Source organism: Peromyscus leucopus, chromosome 1 (assembly GCF_004664715.2).
Source record: "Peromyscus leucopus breed LL Stock chromosome 1, UCI_PerLeu_2.1, whole genome shotgun sequence".
Classification (NCBI taxonomy): Eukaryota; Metazoa; Chordata; class Mammalia; order Rodentia; family Cricetidae; genus Peromyscus; species Peromyscus leucopus.
This window is the reverse complement of record NC_051063.1, coordinates 156389657-156406479: the sequence shown is the minus strand read 5'-3', so window position 1 is coordinate 156406479 and position 16823 is coordinate 156389657. Positions and strand designations below refer to the sequence as shown.

At 39.7% G+C, this 16823-nt stretch overlaps 1 protein-coding gene across 4 annotated transcripts in view; it reads right to left on the bottom strand.

Moving 5' to 3' along the window:
• The window catches only part of Gas2 (growth arrest specific 2), a 118556-nt gene extending 102677 nt beyond the window's left edge, over positions 1-15879 (bottom strand). The window contains exons 1-2 of one of the 4 annotated variants that reach the window (XM_037199216.1): positions 15614-15879; positions 6838-7002 (exon numbers count right to left, since the gene is read on the bottom strand). In XM_037199216.1, coding sequence (XP_037055111.1) covers positions 6838-6985 — 148 coding nt within the window. In that variant the 5' untranslated portion in view covers positions 6986-7002; positions 15614-15879. Of the gene's footprint in view, positions 1-6837; positions 7898-14333; positions 15207-15299; positions 15529-15613 lie in introns of those variants that run through there. The other 3 variants (XM_037199219.1, XM_028880177.2, XM_037199220.1) reach the window with 3 other exon arrangements.
• Positions 15880-16823: the final 944 nt, after the last annotated feature.

Genomic DNA, 16823 nt, shown 5'->3' with positions numbered 1-16823 from the left:
CTGAGATGTGCTTAAGTATCAAAATGAACAAATTTTAACCCAGTTCTTAACTGATTTTGTTGAATGATTCTTCTATGAATTGCTTAGAAGATATTCTACCTCTGGAAGGGAGCTTGATGTGTTCTCATCTAGTTAAACTCCACAGCAATGTAAAGATTCCTCCTCATATTTTCAAGTGACTAGATGATTATAATAAATTGAAAAGAATTTTTAATACGGAAAAGAAACATAGTTTTCATCAAAGAGCCATCAGAAATTTGCCCAGAGTTACACATTTCACTTGATTTGCTTTGGAACTCACAAGTGTCCTTTGTCCTGCTCTCTGTGAACACTTGAAAAAAACTTTACATTGAACATCTGTATCCAATGAAGAATATATTAGGTGTCAGCTTTCAATTCTGTGTATTTTATAGCCTAGAAAGGTGGGTTTTTTGGCTAAAACAGAGACTGTTATATACTTTATAGTTGAAATGGACTGCCTCAAATGAAGGGAAAATGCAAGACTGAGAAGTTCTATTTTTAAAAACCCTTTACATGTAATATATTTTCCATCCATCTATTAAGACTCATTAAATATATATTTTCAATGTGCTGTATAATTATAAGAAGTCAGTTATAACATTTTATGGAATGATACACTACTTCACTTACATTCCACACATACCACTAACGGTGTTTAAGGAAAAGGCAGGATATAATGCCAGTTGAGATTGCCCATAACAAATCCATATAAGCAGGCTGTGAAGAATGAATTCCTTAGGTAAAATTAACATGTAATTAATGATCCCTGCTTCACGAATCAGGCCTTCTTTATCCTTCTGTGTTAGGTAACTCACATATCATAGTATAAACACTATTCAAGGTGTCTCTGCAGTCAGCACAATGCCACATTCTTAGTAGCAGTTACCCTACCTGTCCCATGTCAAAGCATGCTTAGAGAATCAAGAGTGATAGATGGTATAACTGAACCATCTTAGATTATCAGATGCTTCAGCCCATATGTGCCATGGGCTTGAAGGTCAATCTAAGGTCCTCTGCTCTTGGAGTTGTATAATTATTTTCTGAATCGACAGTAGTGAACTCTGATTTTGCATCTTTTCAGTAATGACTGATGGCTGGCTGGCAGATAGGGACGGAGGAGTCTGACTGAGTCCCATGGTCGGTCACTGCCCCTAGAGCAGCGGACTAAGTGAATGAAGTTAGCACCAGTCTCAGTATTTTTAGGGAGGGATTGGGTAACTAACACCAGCACGAGTGCTCATATACGTCAATATACAATATCTTCCAAAAAATTTGACATAGTTTGCATAAAGACTGGCTCTCAATCTATAAAATGTTTTAGACTGGCACTACCTGAGTATTGGGGCAAGAATCCCTTTATCTTCCACAGGAGTAAAAAGGGTTGTGTTTTTCTCAAAAAAAAAAAAAAAATAGCAGTACTAGATTCCCAAAGAAGAGACTGTATTTAATTGGACACAATGCGGCAGGCAGGCATGGTCACAGAACCATAGGGTGCATGTTACTATTTATGCCCCTCCCCCCCTTTTTAGACAAATCCACACATTAGCACATAGAGGAATTTCAGCCTTTGACCCAGGCCTTCCAGGTTCAAAGTCTGTGCTCTCAGCCATTCGGCTTGACAACTTCAATATTTACTGACCATACAGTGACTATTCCCTACAGCAGAGCATTCTCCTAAATGAAATTGTTATTGTTTTCTTTTCTTACACAGAAACATCACAGAAGTCTTTTTAGAAAAAGATGATCTTGGGACTGAAGATAATAGTCTGTGAAACGAACAGGGAGCCTGGACCATGGCTAAGAAGATCACTAAGCCGTGTTCTAATGTCTGCTTTGAAACACTGCAGAAGAAAGCTGGTATAGTTTCAATTTCTAGAGATAATCCTGATGCTACAGTACCAAAATCCACTCTAATCCCCTCTGCACCTTCAACATTAATTTATTTTTAATAGCAGAGAACTCAAACATGACTTATTTTCTAGTGCAATACAAATTATTAAACATTTTTGATAATGAGTACCTTATCTCAAGTTACTTGGTATTTTCAATACTACATTTTGTAGCGTGTGAAACAGACTCGTTATTGACTTACACCAAGAACATGAGGCTCTTGGAAGAAAAGAACCCAATAAAGGAAGAACCTCCTGTCCCAAGCTTACTGGATGACAGCTATGTTTAATTAGCTTCAACAGATAGATGTTTACTTTTTGATAAATAAAAATGAAGTAGATTTTTAGAAATAACTAAAAAATTAAAACCCATACCACTCATGTTAAACTGGGAATCACTAAATTTTCTTTTCCTTGTAGAAAAGTCAGAGAAGGGGAATTTGCCATAGTATCAACTATCAATACATTTCATTTTTAAAAATTATTTTTTATTTTTTTTTGTTTTTTGGAGACAGCGTTTCTCTGTGTAGCTTTGAGCCTTTCCTGGAATTCACTCTGTAGCCCAGGTGGGCCTTGAACTCACAGAGATCTGCCTGCCTCTGCCTCCCAAGTGCTGGGATTAAAGGCGTGCGCCACCACTGCCTGGCTCAATACATTTTCTTAATATAAGTAAAGTCAATTCAGCATAACAGCTTTTGGAGTAACTTAGAAATTACTCAAGATCCCTAGGTAGATATAAACACTTAAGTCTTCATTCTGAAGGCCTACAACCATTAATAAAAATGTCAACTCTTTTTGATGCAACTAAGTCTTGATGCAACTCTTTTTAACATACAAGTCTTTCTTAAAAATACAGTACCAGTTGCTTCCCTTAGTATCATGAAACAAAACTAATATATGACAAAGAGAAATCATCATTTTTTAAAATATGTAAAAGCTCAAGTGAGATGAGCAATTTGTTAGTACATTTGTCTCAAAGTGAGACCAACAATATCCTCAGAAGTCCTGCTACAAATCATAGAGTTAGATGTGCTTAATTCTACATCATGGATTACTGCTATCATTTACTAACACTCTCCATGCTCAAAGCAATGATTAAAACTTTCCTCTAGATTTGCTGGCATAAGCTTTTGGTATTATTGTATATTGTAGAGACATACATAATGGGTGAGTAACACTTGGTTCATGAGTAAAAGAAACAGAGTTGACAGCTTACAGTACAGACAGACTCCTGAGTAATAGAAGTCACCATGTCAGTGGCAGCCCAGGACACATTCTTACTGAAGATGGTGGGATCTTCAGGACCCAGCTCTGTCTTTCCTAAATGTTTATTAAAAATCTAGTCCATGGTCCCAACTACTATCAGGAAATTCAGCAGAGTTACAGGGAGCACTTCCTATAAGATACCCAAGAACATGTGAGTAGGTGAAAATAACATCCAGTGACCTTCTCATGAGTCATGTTGGCCACTTCAACTAGCATACTGCCCATAGGAAAACCAGTATTAATACATAAACTGAGGTTGACTGACAGTTTATTATCGTATCTTTATCTCTATGCCTAGAATTCTACAATGGTATTTATTTTTACTACTGATTAAGCAAGATTACAGTATCTGAAAATTATAATATCTCAGGTCACACTGGAGACATGAATGTGAATATTGGTCTATCAGCAAAACAAGCATTCTCTTACTCATCAAACAATTTTTGGTCTCTAAATAATCTTAAAATAAATTGTCCTTTAAAAAAAATTCATCACCAATTGACAGTTTATGTGTAGGATCAGAAACATCAAAGTTAAATCACTGACTTTCCTTAAAAAGCTTTTAAAAGTTACATTTTAAACAAATATCCTAAAATAGGGTCAGGAAAGCTCTCTGCAAGTATGACCCTAGGAGAGCAAAAATCTAAAAGCTTTACATTTCTGTCTCCCTAAAGAATTTGGTGTTTTACATGGAAACAGGACCAACATGGAGACCATTACCAGGACAACTCTAGGTTCCAAGTACATAAAAGCTAAGACTTGAGAGAGAGAGAGAGCTACAGAATAAAATAGGTGAATATTTCTCAGTTGGTAGAAAGATAATAATTTTTAAAGATTTAGTTATTATTTTTATCTATGCATATGTGTGTCCTTGTGTGAGTTTATGTGTACCGTATGTGCAGTGCTCACAGAAGCAAAAACAGGACAATATATCCCCTGGAACTGGAGTTACAGATGGTATGAGTGCTGAGAACCAAGCCCAGGTCCTCTGCAAGTGCAATAAATGCGCTAACTCTCTGAGCATTCCAGCTGCAAGAATAAATAACTTTACATTTCCAATGCAAGTGCACACTAAGAGTTGCTACTATGTGTAAGAAAGCCATCTTCCAATAAAGTCACTCGTCTGTTCTCCTCTCATTATTATACAAAACATATTTATTTTCCTACCTCCAGATGTTTTACCATTTTAAACAGTCTCAAGTGTTTAGACTCCTTTCCAAATTATCCTGAAGGTGCTGCCCTGGGGTCTAAGTCTCTGTCTATTTCAGGTGAATTCCAGTCCACTCAAAGGTAATATTCAATAACTACAGTTTTTTATCCCTTCAGGATCCCTTGTCTGGAAAGTTTCACAAACCATCAATTTCATTTGCTACAACTACTAATAAATATTTAACAAGATAATCTTATTCTTTAAAAATTTATTCATTTATAATTCTTTTGCTTATTTATGCTTATTGTTGGCCTAAACTGACCCAAACCAAAACCCCAGACTCAGATTTCTTTGAAACTTAGATTTGGGGAGCTGGAAAGGATATTAAAGAGCATCCCCTCCAACTCTTTCATTTATGGTTGAGGACAGCAAGCCCAGAACAGATAGCTGAGTGACTTTGGGCATGTTTCCTACCAGTGGAACAGCCAGAAGCTGAAGCCAGGTCTCCTGATGCCCAGAGAGGAGCCAGGTCTCCTGATTTCTAATCCAAGGATCTTTCCATTACACACACTGACTCTGTTCTTTGAGGCTGTGTTGGGCCGCTCACACTGATCAAACCTCTTTGAGAATGATCACATTGGTTAAACAGAACACCTTGATGACCTAGTCACCCAACACTGGGTCATGCCTGTGTAATCAGGCTACACTGTACTCACGCACCCTTTCCTTCTGTCCCAACATCTCCATGGCCCCTTGTTGATCACACTATCGATTACAACTCACTACTAACCTTCTTCAGAGCAGTGTATGATTTAGCCCCTAACAAGTTTCATAAAAAATGAACAATTTCACTGACCTTTATAAATGGAACAATAACTTATATTAACTATAATCCAGGAACTATGCTAAGTACTATATATATATTTTAAATATTTCCTCCCACAGCAACTTGCAAAACAGACACAAAGGCTATATGTCAGAACAATGAACAGAGAGTTCAGGGCCAGGAAGCAGCAGTTGGAAGTCAAGCATCAACAGATTCTCTAGAGCTGTGCTCTGGATTTCTGCATCACAATTCCAAGGACCGTTCGAATCTGCAGCAGATGGCTGGAAGTTCATAATGACTAACTTAACAGTCATTAGTGTGCCCTGGAAAGAGAAAAGCAAAGGAGGCAACAACTTCCTCTATTTGAGGAAGTCTCTTCCTTGTGTTAGAGATAGCCCCGCGGTGAGGTGGAGGACCTTGCTGAGGGGAGGAGGGTCCTGAAAACCTTTCTGAAGGGTATATTGTCTATACCCACATCTGGTCATTCTGGTTAAACCATAAAGTTGGTGCTTATGATATAGAAAACGTAAATACCTCCCACAGACAAAGATTTTCTTTAGAAAGCAATTAAGTATGAAAGTCAGCCAGGCAGATCTCTGTGAGTTCGAGACCAGCCTGGTCTACTGAGCAAGATCCAGGAAAGGCACAAAGCTACACAGAGAAACCCTGTCTCGGAAAAACCAAAACCAAAACCAAAACCAAAACCAAAACCAAAAAAAAAAAAAAAAAAAAAAAAAAAAAAAAAAAAAAAAAAAAAGGCCAGGATGAGCAGAGAAAATTCTGCCAAAGGCTAATGGGTTCCCAGTCTTTGCTAGAGATTCATCCCGAGAGGTGCTGTCTGTAAGCCCTGACTTCCTAGCTAGAGAGTGAACCTGTGCCTTGCAGGATTGCTTCAGTGTAGGCAAGTCCATTCTGCCAACCACACAGCACCACACAAGCTCTGCTTACTCCACAGTCAAATCTTATATTCTGAAAACTCTGTAAGAGCATAAAGTTGTGACTCGCGCTTCTCTGGGGAAATCCACTACTGGTGATGCTGTGGCTTAGTATATGACAAGCCTTTAAATGTACAAATCTATACCCTTCGCTGTTGGCACCTTCATCCTCAGAGTTCACCAGACAAAAGCAAAGGCACCTTTAGCAGGTGGTGTCAGTTCCCTCAACAACGACGCTTTTTCAAAAAGGCACACTAAAAAGAAAACAGAATCCAGTTCAAAGCTAAATCACTCGGGTCAGCCCATCTGGACAAAGCGTAGGCATTCTCCCTGAGTTCAGGCTCTGAGCAGTTGTGGAAGGTGCGCTGTAAAAGTAGGGCAAGAAGGACAGTTTTAGAGGCAGATTTCACAGAGCCTGCAGCCTGAACCAAAGCACGGGTCAAAGTGTTCAGTTGAAAACTGACGAGTCAAAAATAAATCAGACAGAACAGAAACAGTATAAGCAACTCGACCGCAGATTTCCACATTCCAGCGCAGGATGCTGGAATATGAAACACAGCTAATGTGAGAGGCACTGGGAAATTCATTTAAATTTCCACAGGCTTCGGGTTTCCCAGATGAAAAATCCCAATAAAGAAGGTCTTTCTTTCCAGGTGTTGTCACATGCTTGGGAGAAGGACACTATGAGAGGGGGTAAAACACATAAGACACTGTTATCTTTGCTCACAGAGTGATATCTTATAACCTTACCTAATAGATTGGTTAACCACAGGGCCAAGTCTTCTTTCATCGGCAGCAAATTAGCTTCATGTCTGCTGGCCAGCCACTGGCTGTACTGATGCATATCAGACAGGCCGGGTCCGCTGCGAACCTTGGGGCTCAGGGCAGTGCACATCATTTATCCACTCCTAACACCTGGTGGAGAGGCAGAAGAGCAATAGCTTTTCATACAGGTTAAAACTGTAAAAATGCCACCACGACGACATTGTAATAGGGCCCATCCACGGGCTTCCATGATGTCAGAGCAGGTTATTAATTATTAAACCCAGGAGACATTAGTTGCTTTATTCGTCTCACTTTTGGCCAGCGACCTGGTAACGGCAACAATCAAAGGTCAAGGAGAAAATCAAACAGTAAATGCTTAGCTCATGTAAAACAATGTATTTGGAAAGGGCCAGCTTCCAGGGCAAGAAATCCCATCTATGCAAACACAGTAAATGGTGGTTAAATTGAGATTTTAGTGTCTTTTTTTTTAAGCCACAGATTTCTACAGATTTTGAGTGCTGAACACGCACACAAACAGTATTCATACAATTTTTAGTAAACACTTGGGAATTGTTGGTAAGACAGATGCCTAAAATATTAAGCACAACATGCAGTTTGTTGGTGATGGTAGACTCAAGGACTCACAGTTAAACTACTAAGCACTGGGTAGGAGAGGAGGGGTATTCAAATAGTCTCCACCACAATTCTGGAAGTCACAGAAGACCAAGACCAGAGGGGATCAGTAGCATGAGCAATCTATCCACGACACCACAGTAGAGTTAGGCTAGGATCTTGATCTTCAAGCCCCAAGAACTCTTGCTTGAAGACACAGTCTGACAGAATGCACCAGTGGAAGACACTGTCCTAACAACCGCTACCCTGGGGGGCCTTCGCTCCTCTACCATGATTTTCTCCTTTTGAGTTTGTTTGTAAACATTTTAGAGTCAAAGTACTTCAGTGTTTTACATCTACACTAAGAGTGGCAGAGAATTTACCTAGCATGTTAGAAATCCTGTGTTAATGCACAGTACAATAAAAAAAATAAAATAGGATTACTTCATAACTTGATTACTTCAGTGTATGGATAGCACAAATCTTTATTTGAATCATAGGAAAATAATTTACAAAAATAAATACTTTAAAGTATGTAAATATATTTAAGTATTTAAATTGGCCTTAAGTATATTTTCTTTGTCTGAATTATTTTTTTTGGGGGGGGGACAGTCAAAAGTAATCCAAGATGGCCTCAAAATGCCATATAACTACTATATAACTGAGGGTGATCTTGACCTTCTGATCCTGCCCCACCTCGTGAGTTCTGGGATTACAGGTATGCCCCACCATACTGGTATATGGAATGCTGAGAAACAATCTCAGGATCTCTTACATGCTAGGCAAGCACTCTCTTTTTGAGCTACAACTCCAGCTCCTGTATGAATTATTTGAAAGACCTGATGCTACTTAAGTAAAATAAGTATATTGAAGCTGTCTTTTATCTGATATAAAATTATTTCACTTTTGTTTACAATAGCTCAATCATTTCCCTTAGAGTCTACTTTACCCTGACCAGCTCTGGCCTGCAAATCAGTAGATACATAAAATAACCAAAAGAAGTATAACCAAGTGACAATAAACACAAGTGTATTTGGAACAGGCAAGTCCTTAGATGCATATAATATTCTAGATATTTCATCTGAGGATTTCAAAGTGATTAAGTTACATGCTCTCTTTGGTGTTTTATTCTTGAAGACTTTGCGCAGTATTCCTTTGTAGTTATTCTCAAACTTTATAATTTATTTAGGTTAATTTCTTTTAAGAGTTTACTTTTGAATAAATAATCTACTTCCATTTTTTTTAATGCAAAATGGAGTTATCACCAAAATCTTAGAAAAGACTGTTGGGAGAGGTAGTAAATACATAAAGTATATAATAAATACACAACTGAAAGATATAATTCCATTTTTGATGCACTTATTCTTTTGACGTTCTCTAAGTATCTGAAATGAAGGCTTAGAAAGACGATCTGTGTTTACTACACCTTGTCATAGGCTACAAGTTTGTTAATGTAAGAATTAGAATGCTGCTATTATTTACTCTCTCCCAGTTAATAACATCACTGCTCAGAGTTTCTCTAAACTTCTGTGATTAAACGTCAAAGATACCTGAAATATTTTCAATCCCAATTTTTTAAAAATTATGTTTATACCCAGCAAAACAATACCTCTGTCTGTAGCTAATCAGGATCCTACAGGATGGTTAGCCTGTCAACACACATGTAATCAATCAAACACCTAAGCACATGAGTCATACATTTAAATAACTAATTGAAATCTTAAAAGGGTTACCTCTAAAATGCCTCCTTCTCCAGACACAATCTCTCCCACTACTTCCCTGAAAGTGAGATATGGTCTCACAGTAACTCTACCTACACCCTATTGTGTGCCCTGTGACTCCCATTGAAGCTTCAGAGCCCGGTGTCACGCTACAAAGGCAAGAAGACGCCTCGGGTTCTGAAGCTCATTGTCTAGCACAGAATCCATCGGGGATCGCTTACAGGGAGCCTAATGGCATGTAACAGTTGCAGTGAGTCAGAGGCACACAATCCTTCCCCTCACCATTTCTGAACAGTGAAGTTGTTATTGCCCTGACAGTAGCACCTTTATTTCCCATGCAATCTCTCTTGTGTTTCAAAAGAAATGTAATCCAGACGATCTCCTAATATGAACAGATGAATCACTAAAAACAAATAAAGATAATTAAGCTAGTTTTATTTTGATATTTTGTACATAACCACAATTTTAGTAGAGATGGTCAGTAAAAAGGGGTCAGGTTTCCCAGAGGCCAATGTGAGAGAAAGCAAGCTTAATTAGTAATTCAAATACTAGAAAGGTTAAAGAACTAAACTATGACCAATACAGAGGGACACAAAGGTATTTTAAGAGACAGGACTTGTCTAAGTCCTCTCTAAAAAGAAGAAAGATGAGCAACCTAATTTCTCCTGCTCCATTATTCATATTTAAAATCATCACTATACTGAGCATGACTCAGTGGGTTTCCTTAAAGTCTCTACATTCAGGCCTTAGAATTGGCTGAAATCAAGCCAGAAGGTCGTGGTGCACTACTTTAATCCCAGCACTAGGGAGGCAGAGTCAGGTGGATCTCTGTGAGTTCGAGGCCAACCTGGTCTACAAAGAGAGTTCCAGGACAGCCAGGGCTACACAGAGGAACCGTCTTGAAAAACAAAACAAAACAAAGAAAGAATTGGCTGAAATCAGATAGGAAACAGAAATGGATCCAGCTAGAAGGAAGAAAATATGGAGTCTGAGGACTTCACCGCATGGTGAGGTAGACTCTCATTTAAATGACTGAACTGGAATGAATGAATGGATGGACAGAAAGTAAGGAAGGGAGCAAGCAAGAAAGCACACAGAGAGGGAGGGGAGGAAGGGACGGAAAAAAGGCTAGAGATAATGACAGCAGAAGGGGACTTGAGGGAGAGGAGGACAAGTGGAGGGAAACAGGCTACGATATTAGGAAATTGAGATGATCAAAGTATATTAAACATGTTAGTTATAGAATTAATACATGATAAAAATTAAAAATAAAGATATGAATTGCTTAGCAAATAAAATCTAGTTTAATTCTTAGAAATTTTAAAGTTAATAATAGTTAAAAAAAGATAACTATGAAATTTGATCCTTTTATAATCTGTAATAAAAATTGAGTGTGTCTAGATGAACTGTGTTATATCCTAAAGAGAAACTAAGGAAAAGATCATGCCTGTTCTTTGGAAGGCATTTAAAGTTTCCAAAACTATAAAACATGTCAGGAGTAGATTTAAAGACAAGAAAGAAAATGATCAATGAGACACTGAACAGAAAAGTCAGGATGAGAACAAGTTTTCACAGCTTAACAGTGAAAGATATTTTCAATAAAATTTACATAATCCAAATCTTTTAAAAGCTCAAACAACAACTTTGTTAAGTATTAAACTCAACCAAATGGAAAGAGTAAGACCTCAAATATGTATAGGAATTCACTAAATGGAAATTCCTACAAGCTTTCTGTGACTAAACGTTGGTAACTGAACTGTAAGGACTTGGAATGCATAAAAATGAATCTCAAAGGGGAAACCACACAGACACGTATACAAAATCCTTCAAAGAGTGTATATTTTCCCTTTCTTTCCATAGGAAAGGTGACTCTGGAATAACAATTATGGATGTGATGAGACTCGGGCAACCCCGAGGGAAGGAGAAAAAGTTAATGAGCCTGAAAGTAAAACATCACTTTTAAAGACTGTCTAGCCCATTACTCCACAGTGCAGCTGAAGACATAGATTTTTATTCTGAAAAGAAAAAAAAGAAAAAAAAAAATTCTTCCATGCCACCTAGAGGTGTGCTGTGATTATGGCCAAAAAGTTTTATGTTTTTTCCTAACTCTAGAAGGCTAGCATGACAAAAACAAACAAACAAACAAAAACCAAAAAAACCCCAAAACAAACAAACAAACATACTGCAGTATTATATAGACAGAAAAAACAGAAGCAAAAAAAAAAAAAAAAAAAAAAAAAGCATTATACTACTTATCTCCTGTGAGACTCTACTATGGAAGGCTAATGAATGGATAGAATAAAGGAGATGAAATCCAACATCCTAGGTGCAATAATGGCACCACAACCTCGCCATTTAGAAACTGCACATACCATAGAACTTTTCTCTTTGTATTTGACTTGTTCACCGTGTACTGTGGACACGAGCATTTCAAAGATAATTATGAAGATTCAACATTTATGACATTACTTGGCAAATATTTCAGGTTCAGTGTATTCTATATGCAATCTAAATCATCACCATTAGAAAACATGACAAAATAAAACATGCAATGACTTCTTTTGGGAATAATTCTGTAACAAACTAGGACTTTCCCACAGCTCAATCACTAACGTGAACAGACAGAAGAGATGGGAATGTCAGCAGGTAAAGCATGAATAAATAACCGCATGTCATTTGAGCTCCCAAACTCTCTTCATGTTGAGGATGTTGTACCCAAGCTTATGTGCGGAAGTTTAAGCAGCAAAATGAGTTTATATGGGGTTAAAAATGGTAACAAAGTACTGCACTTTGGTATGAGTTAAGGATCATAAGCTATTAATATGACAAGATTCTGTGCGCACTGAAACAAAGTAGGTGTCCACAGATACTACCCAAACCTCCTTCCTGTCTCCCCCACCCCCCTCATCTCCTTTACAAAAAGCTACTAAAAGCAGTGAGGCCCAATGAATGTGCAGCCAAGAGGCCCACCTTTAAAAGCAACCTTGGCTCTCTTCTACAATGTTGCTCACTTTTAACCATTCAAGTTTATATGCTAAAGGTTCCAAACAAGGCAGAGACAAGATTTTAGATCAATAAGACTGTCTTTTAAAATTAAAAACAAAATGAATGCATCAATCCAAAAACTCTTCCAAAATTAAGCAGGAGATGTCAGTTTTGAACTAGACTCAAAAAAAGTCCAAGGTTGATTTGTTCCACTTCCTGAAAATTTTATTGTCATGTGACTTATTTTGACCAACCAGTAACATCTCTACAAAATGTAGCTCCTCAACCAATATTCAGAATGTGAAATGTTTGCTGTTGCTATTTTTCCTTCTATTAAAAACAGATTATTTTCCTCATTAATAAAATCTGATTATGAATTCCCTTCCTTTTACTCCTCCCAGTTCCTCCCCACCTCCTCTTCTGTTCGGATCCACTCTTTTCCTGTCTCTCGTTAGAATTTTGTTGCTATTTGACTGGCTGTGATTTAATTTGGTTTGACTATGTAGCCCAGTCGACACCAACTCACGATGTAGTATACTAGCTTGGCCTAAAATTTAAGTACTCCTGCATCAGCCTCCCAAGTGCTGGGATCACATGTCTGCACCCCCATTCCAAGTTATGAATGTGAAACCTCATTAAAAATGCCAAGAAAATATTTCAGAAAATAAAGTCCATAATTGATGGCATCACAAAAGCAGTTTCAGCTCTTGTGACGGGGCTGTAGCCTCTGCCAAGTGACTATATCAAACAGAAATTGAGCAAACATCAAGCAAAATAACATGAAACTTTAGTTAAGTGACTGGAGAACAGACTCAAAAGGCCCTTAGGAAATCTGCATGGGAGAATTCTCATATATTCATAAGAGGCTGGCAGCCTACGAAGATATTTTGCCCAAAGTAATGGGATATTCACACAGTCATTAAATCTCTATACCCTCCTTGTACATAGACTGTACAAGAAAGGCATCTCTTTCTTAGTGACAGCCCCATAGTGACTTATCTTGGATAAATGATTACACACACACACACACACACACATCTCTTCCTCAAGACAAAATATTTCTGGCAGTTGAGATTTTTTTTTAAGTCATTGTTCCCCAAATCCTACTAAACCATTCTCTCAATCAGTGAAGTGCAGACTTTTAGAGCTCTGCCAGATTAAACTGAAACACAATTTGAGTAGAAAACCATCTAAAGTCATTAATTGGAAATTGTAATGGCTCACATCAAAAGTTTATGAAAGTTGATTTGGCAAGCCTTAATTCATGAGAAGATTTGCATTTTGTTCATAACATAAAAATTTTATTTTAACTCAAATGCAGGAATGAACTATCAGAATTCAGCATTCTCTTCAGACATACATGCAACAAATATAGGTACAATATATGTGCTATATATATTACATATGTACAAGATAGATAGATATAGATAGAGGATAGATTCGTCATGTAAAGAGAAAACAATAGAAAATCTCAATTGAATTGCTCCTGAAAACATTTACTACAGGAAGTGTCCAAGCACCTTAACCCACCTTGGCAAGAGCTATTTCTCTCTCTCTCTTGTTCTTTTCCTCTAATCTAACAACACTGAGTGGAAAACTTCAGTAGCAGCTCAAGAAAACCGAAAGAAATTGGCTCTTGTTTGGGACACAATATCAAAGCTACAAAAATAATGCTGTAATTTCTGCAGAAAGTTTAAACAAATTTTCCTGGAAACACGTTGTTAGGAGCATACCAGTTGTTTTAACCAGCTCAAGTCTTCAGAGGGCTCCAAAACCTGCACAGCCGACCTCCAGTCTGGAAGTTCTAAAAGGCATGTTGCTGCAGGTTACATTAAGTCCTGAAGATTTCCCACACCTTCAAGCTCAAAGTTTAACTAACCTTGGTCCCAAGATGCTAGCAAACTCGGTGGGCAATCCCAAGTCCTTTGACTCTGGTGAAGTGAATTCTGCCATACGAATTTATTTCCCAGCAAAGCACAGGCCACAGCACAAACAAAGTTGGGTGCTTATCAATAAATGAAGAGACACAACTAAAAGCTCGGTGGGTCTAAATGCAAACTCCCTCTTCGGGTCAGAAACTTCCCAGACAGCCCTCAGCACAGGCTCCCTCCGCTGGGTATGGTCAAGGCGCAGCACCCCAGTCTTGGTCCCTCCGGTTCTTACCTTCTCTTAAGCAGTGAGAACCTGAACACCCATGTTGGAAAGGACCACCACCACACTCTCCACAGCTAGACCAGGGCATTCCTTGAAGAAGGGCTCATTGATGGATGCCAAAGACAAGCTAGGCAAATCAGATGCGAGCTGAAGTTATGAGCACAAGACTAAGAGGTTGGGGAAAGCAGCAAAGAGCACAGGGTTTGTTCTCAGCCCTGCCTCTCAGAGTCTCCTGGGACAGGTGGGAAGGGAAGGAGGACTTCCTGTGCTTGGCGGATACTCCCAACCTGTCTGAGCCTTTATTTAACATCGAGGGGGCCAGATGGGTGTCCCTCTGAACACGTAGATCCTATTTCCTCTGCATAAAATCTGTGTGCACAATTCCTCAAGCTCTGTTGAAGAGGTTTGGGATAGTGGGTGGGGAGTTGATTAAACAAAACAAAAACAAAGTTGAAGATAGAGATAGAAAACACAGAGTCTGTGATTAAGAAACAGTAATTGGGAGAAAAACCCACCCCACCTCAATGTGTATTGGAGTACAGAAAACAGAATGCTGAGAACGGGGTTTGCTCCCATTCTGATCCCACATTAGGAACTCCGAGATGTCTGCACCAAGTCAATCCTTTACAGAGCTGATGTAATTTAATTTTGCCAGGATAATTAACACCTCCAAAGAAAAGTTGGCTCCTTTGCTCCCTAAACAGCTTCAGACTCCAGTCATCTCGGGCTGTGCTAATACGAAATACCACGTTGAAATACAAAATTATGGATAGATAAATTAGCATTTGTTCACACTCGTAAGAAGGTTCAACTCTACCCAATTCATTTATAAAGTCACCCCAAAGTGCATTACAACCTCTCCCTCCTGACTCCCGCTTAACCAAATCTTCAGGAAGTGTGACTAAGACCGCCAAACAGCCCACGTCCCTCCCCCCACCCCTTCCCCCCCCATCCGCATAACCGCAGAGCACGCACGGCATTACAGGCTAGCTTGAGCATCACGCATGTGTACATTTATGTCCACGCGCTAATGAGACTTCCTCACTTCCGCCCCTGGTTGGCTGAGCGGTCCCAGCGGGCTTCTGGCGCTGCTCAACAATAGGGATGGAGGGATGGAGGCTGTTTCCAGGGCATCAGGAGGTCCCCCACCGCAGTGAGCACCGCTCACCCTCTGTGCCGCGCAGCTTCCAGGCCCCTCCCCCGCGCCCTCCTGCAGTAGCTCAGCGGTGGGACCCCTCCTGGCTGCAGAGGGGGCGGAGGGGGTGGGGTGCGTCTGGCTGCGTGCTCACCGAGCCCGCTGCTCCCCACTGCTCGCCGTAGCTGCTCAGCGGCGCCGGCGCTCCAGGCTGCGCCTCTGCGGCTCCTCCAGACAGAGGTCTTGTGGCCCTGGCTCCCCGCAGCCCAGCAGCACAGTGGCGGCAGCTGTGGCCGCACCGCCCCTCTTCATACTCCTGTGATGGCTCCTCTTGGTGCTGTTTGGGAAAATGATTTTAATCCCTCTCACCAGAAACAGATTTCCTACATTTCATCAGTCCACACGGACTGAGCGGAAGTAAAATGCTTACTTTTTTTTCTGCTGGACAGCAAACGCAGTTGACACTGATTTACCCTTCAAATGGGAGAGATTGTATTACAAGCCCTTGGCAGCAATTCCAAGTTGGGGCCAAGCCCCAACCCCCTGTCTTTCCCCCAAACACTAACCTAAGAGAGAAGGGGTGGGGAACAGGGAAAGGATCATATTTAACTTCTGGGTTTTAACAGTAAATGACTTTAGCACAATGCTAAAAATTGGGTGTTGGAGAAGGTTTTCTTTCCTGGCCTGTGAGTTTGCACACTCAGTGGCATGAGCTTTCTAGTAACTTGGGCCAGTGTTCATTCCAAAGAGAAGAATGTGATGTCTTACAATTCTGTTTAAATACCAGATTTTAGAAGGGTATGCATGCAGGGCTGTTTCTACTTTAGAAAGGAAATGTGATTCTGTCCTTCCTTCTCTCAGCTACACATAGTTCGGGGTTGTGCTGAGCATCACAGACAATTACCCAACTGCTGTGTATTAGGACATGAACTTTAAGATGAAAAGCTTTGCAAGAAGTGGACAGATGTTGGGCTGTCTCATTCACCTCTGAAGGGTAGTGGCCTCTAGCTGAGTGTCAGGTTTCCACTTCCCACAGTCTCTGCTGCAAGGGATCACACTGAGTTCTTCACAAAATCAGTCATGCACTTCTTCCAGTGCGCATGACTGCAGCACACAAGCACTCTCTGATCGCCAGAGACCAGGTAGACAACGGAGTGAGGCATGCTCACACCTCTTAACAGAAAACAAAATCAACCACCGGTCAATCCACAACAGCAAAACAATGCAGACAATTTTAGCTGCCATCGAAAGAGCATTCCACACTTATTATCGCTGCCATCTGGAAGGGTTATTTGTTCTAAAAGATCCAGAAATGGCACCAGTTATTTGCATGCAGTGACAGTACAGGCAACAATAGAAAGACT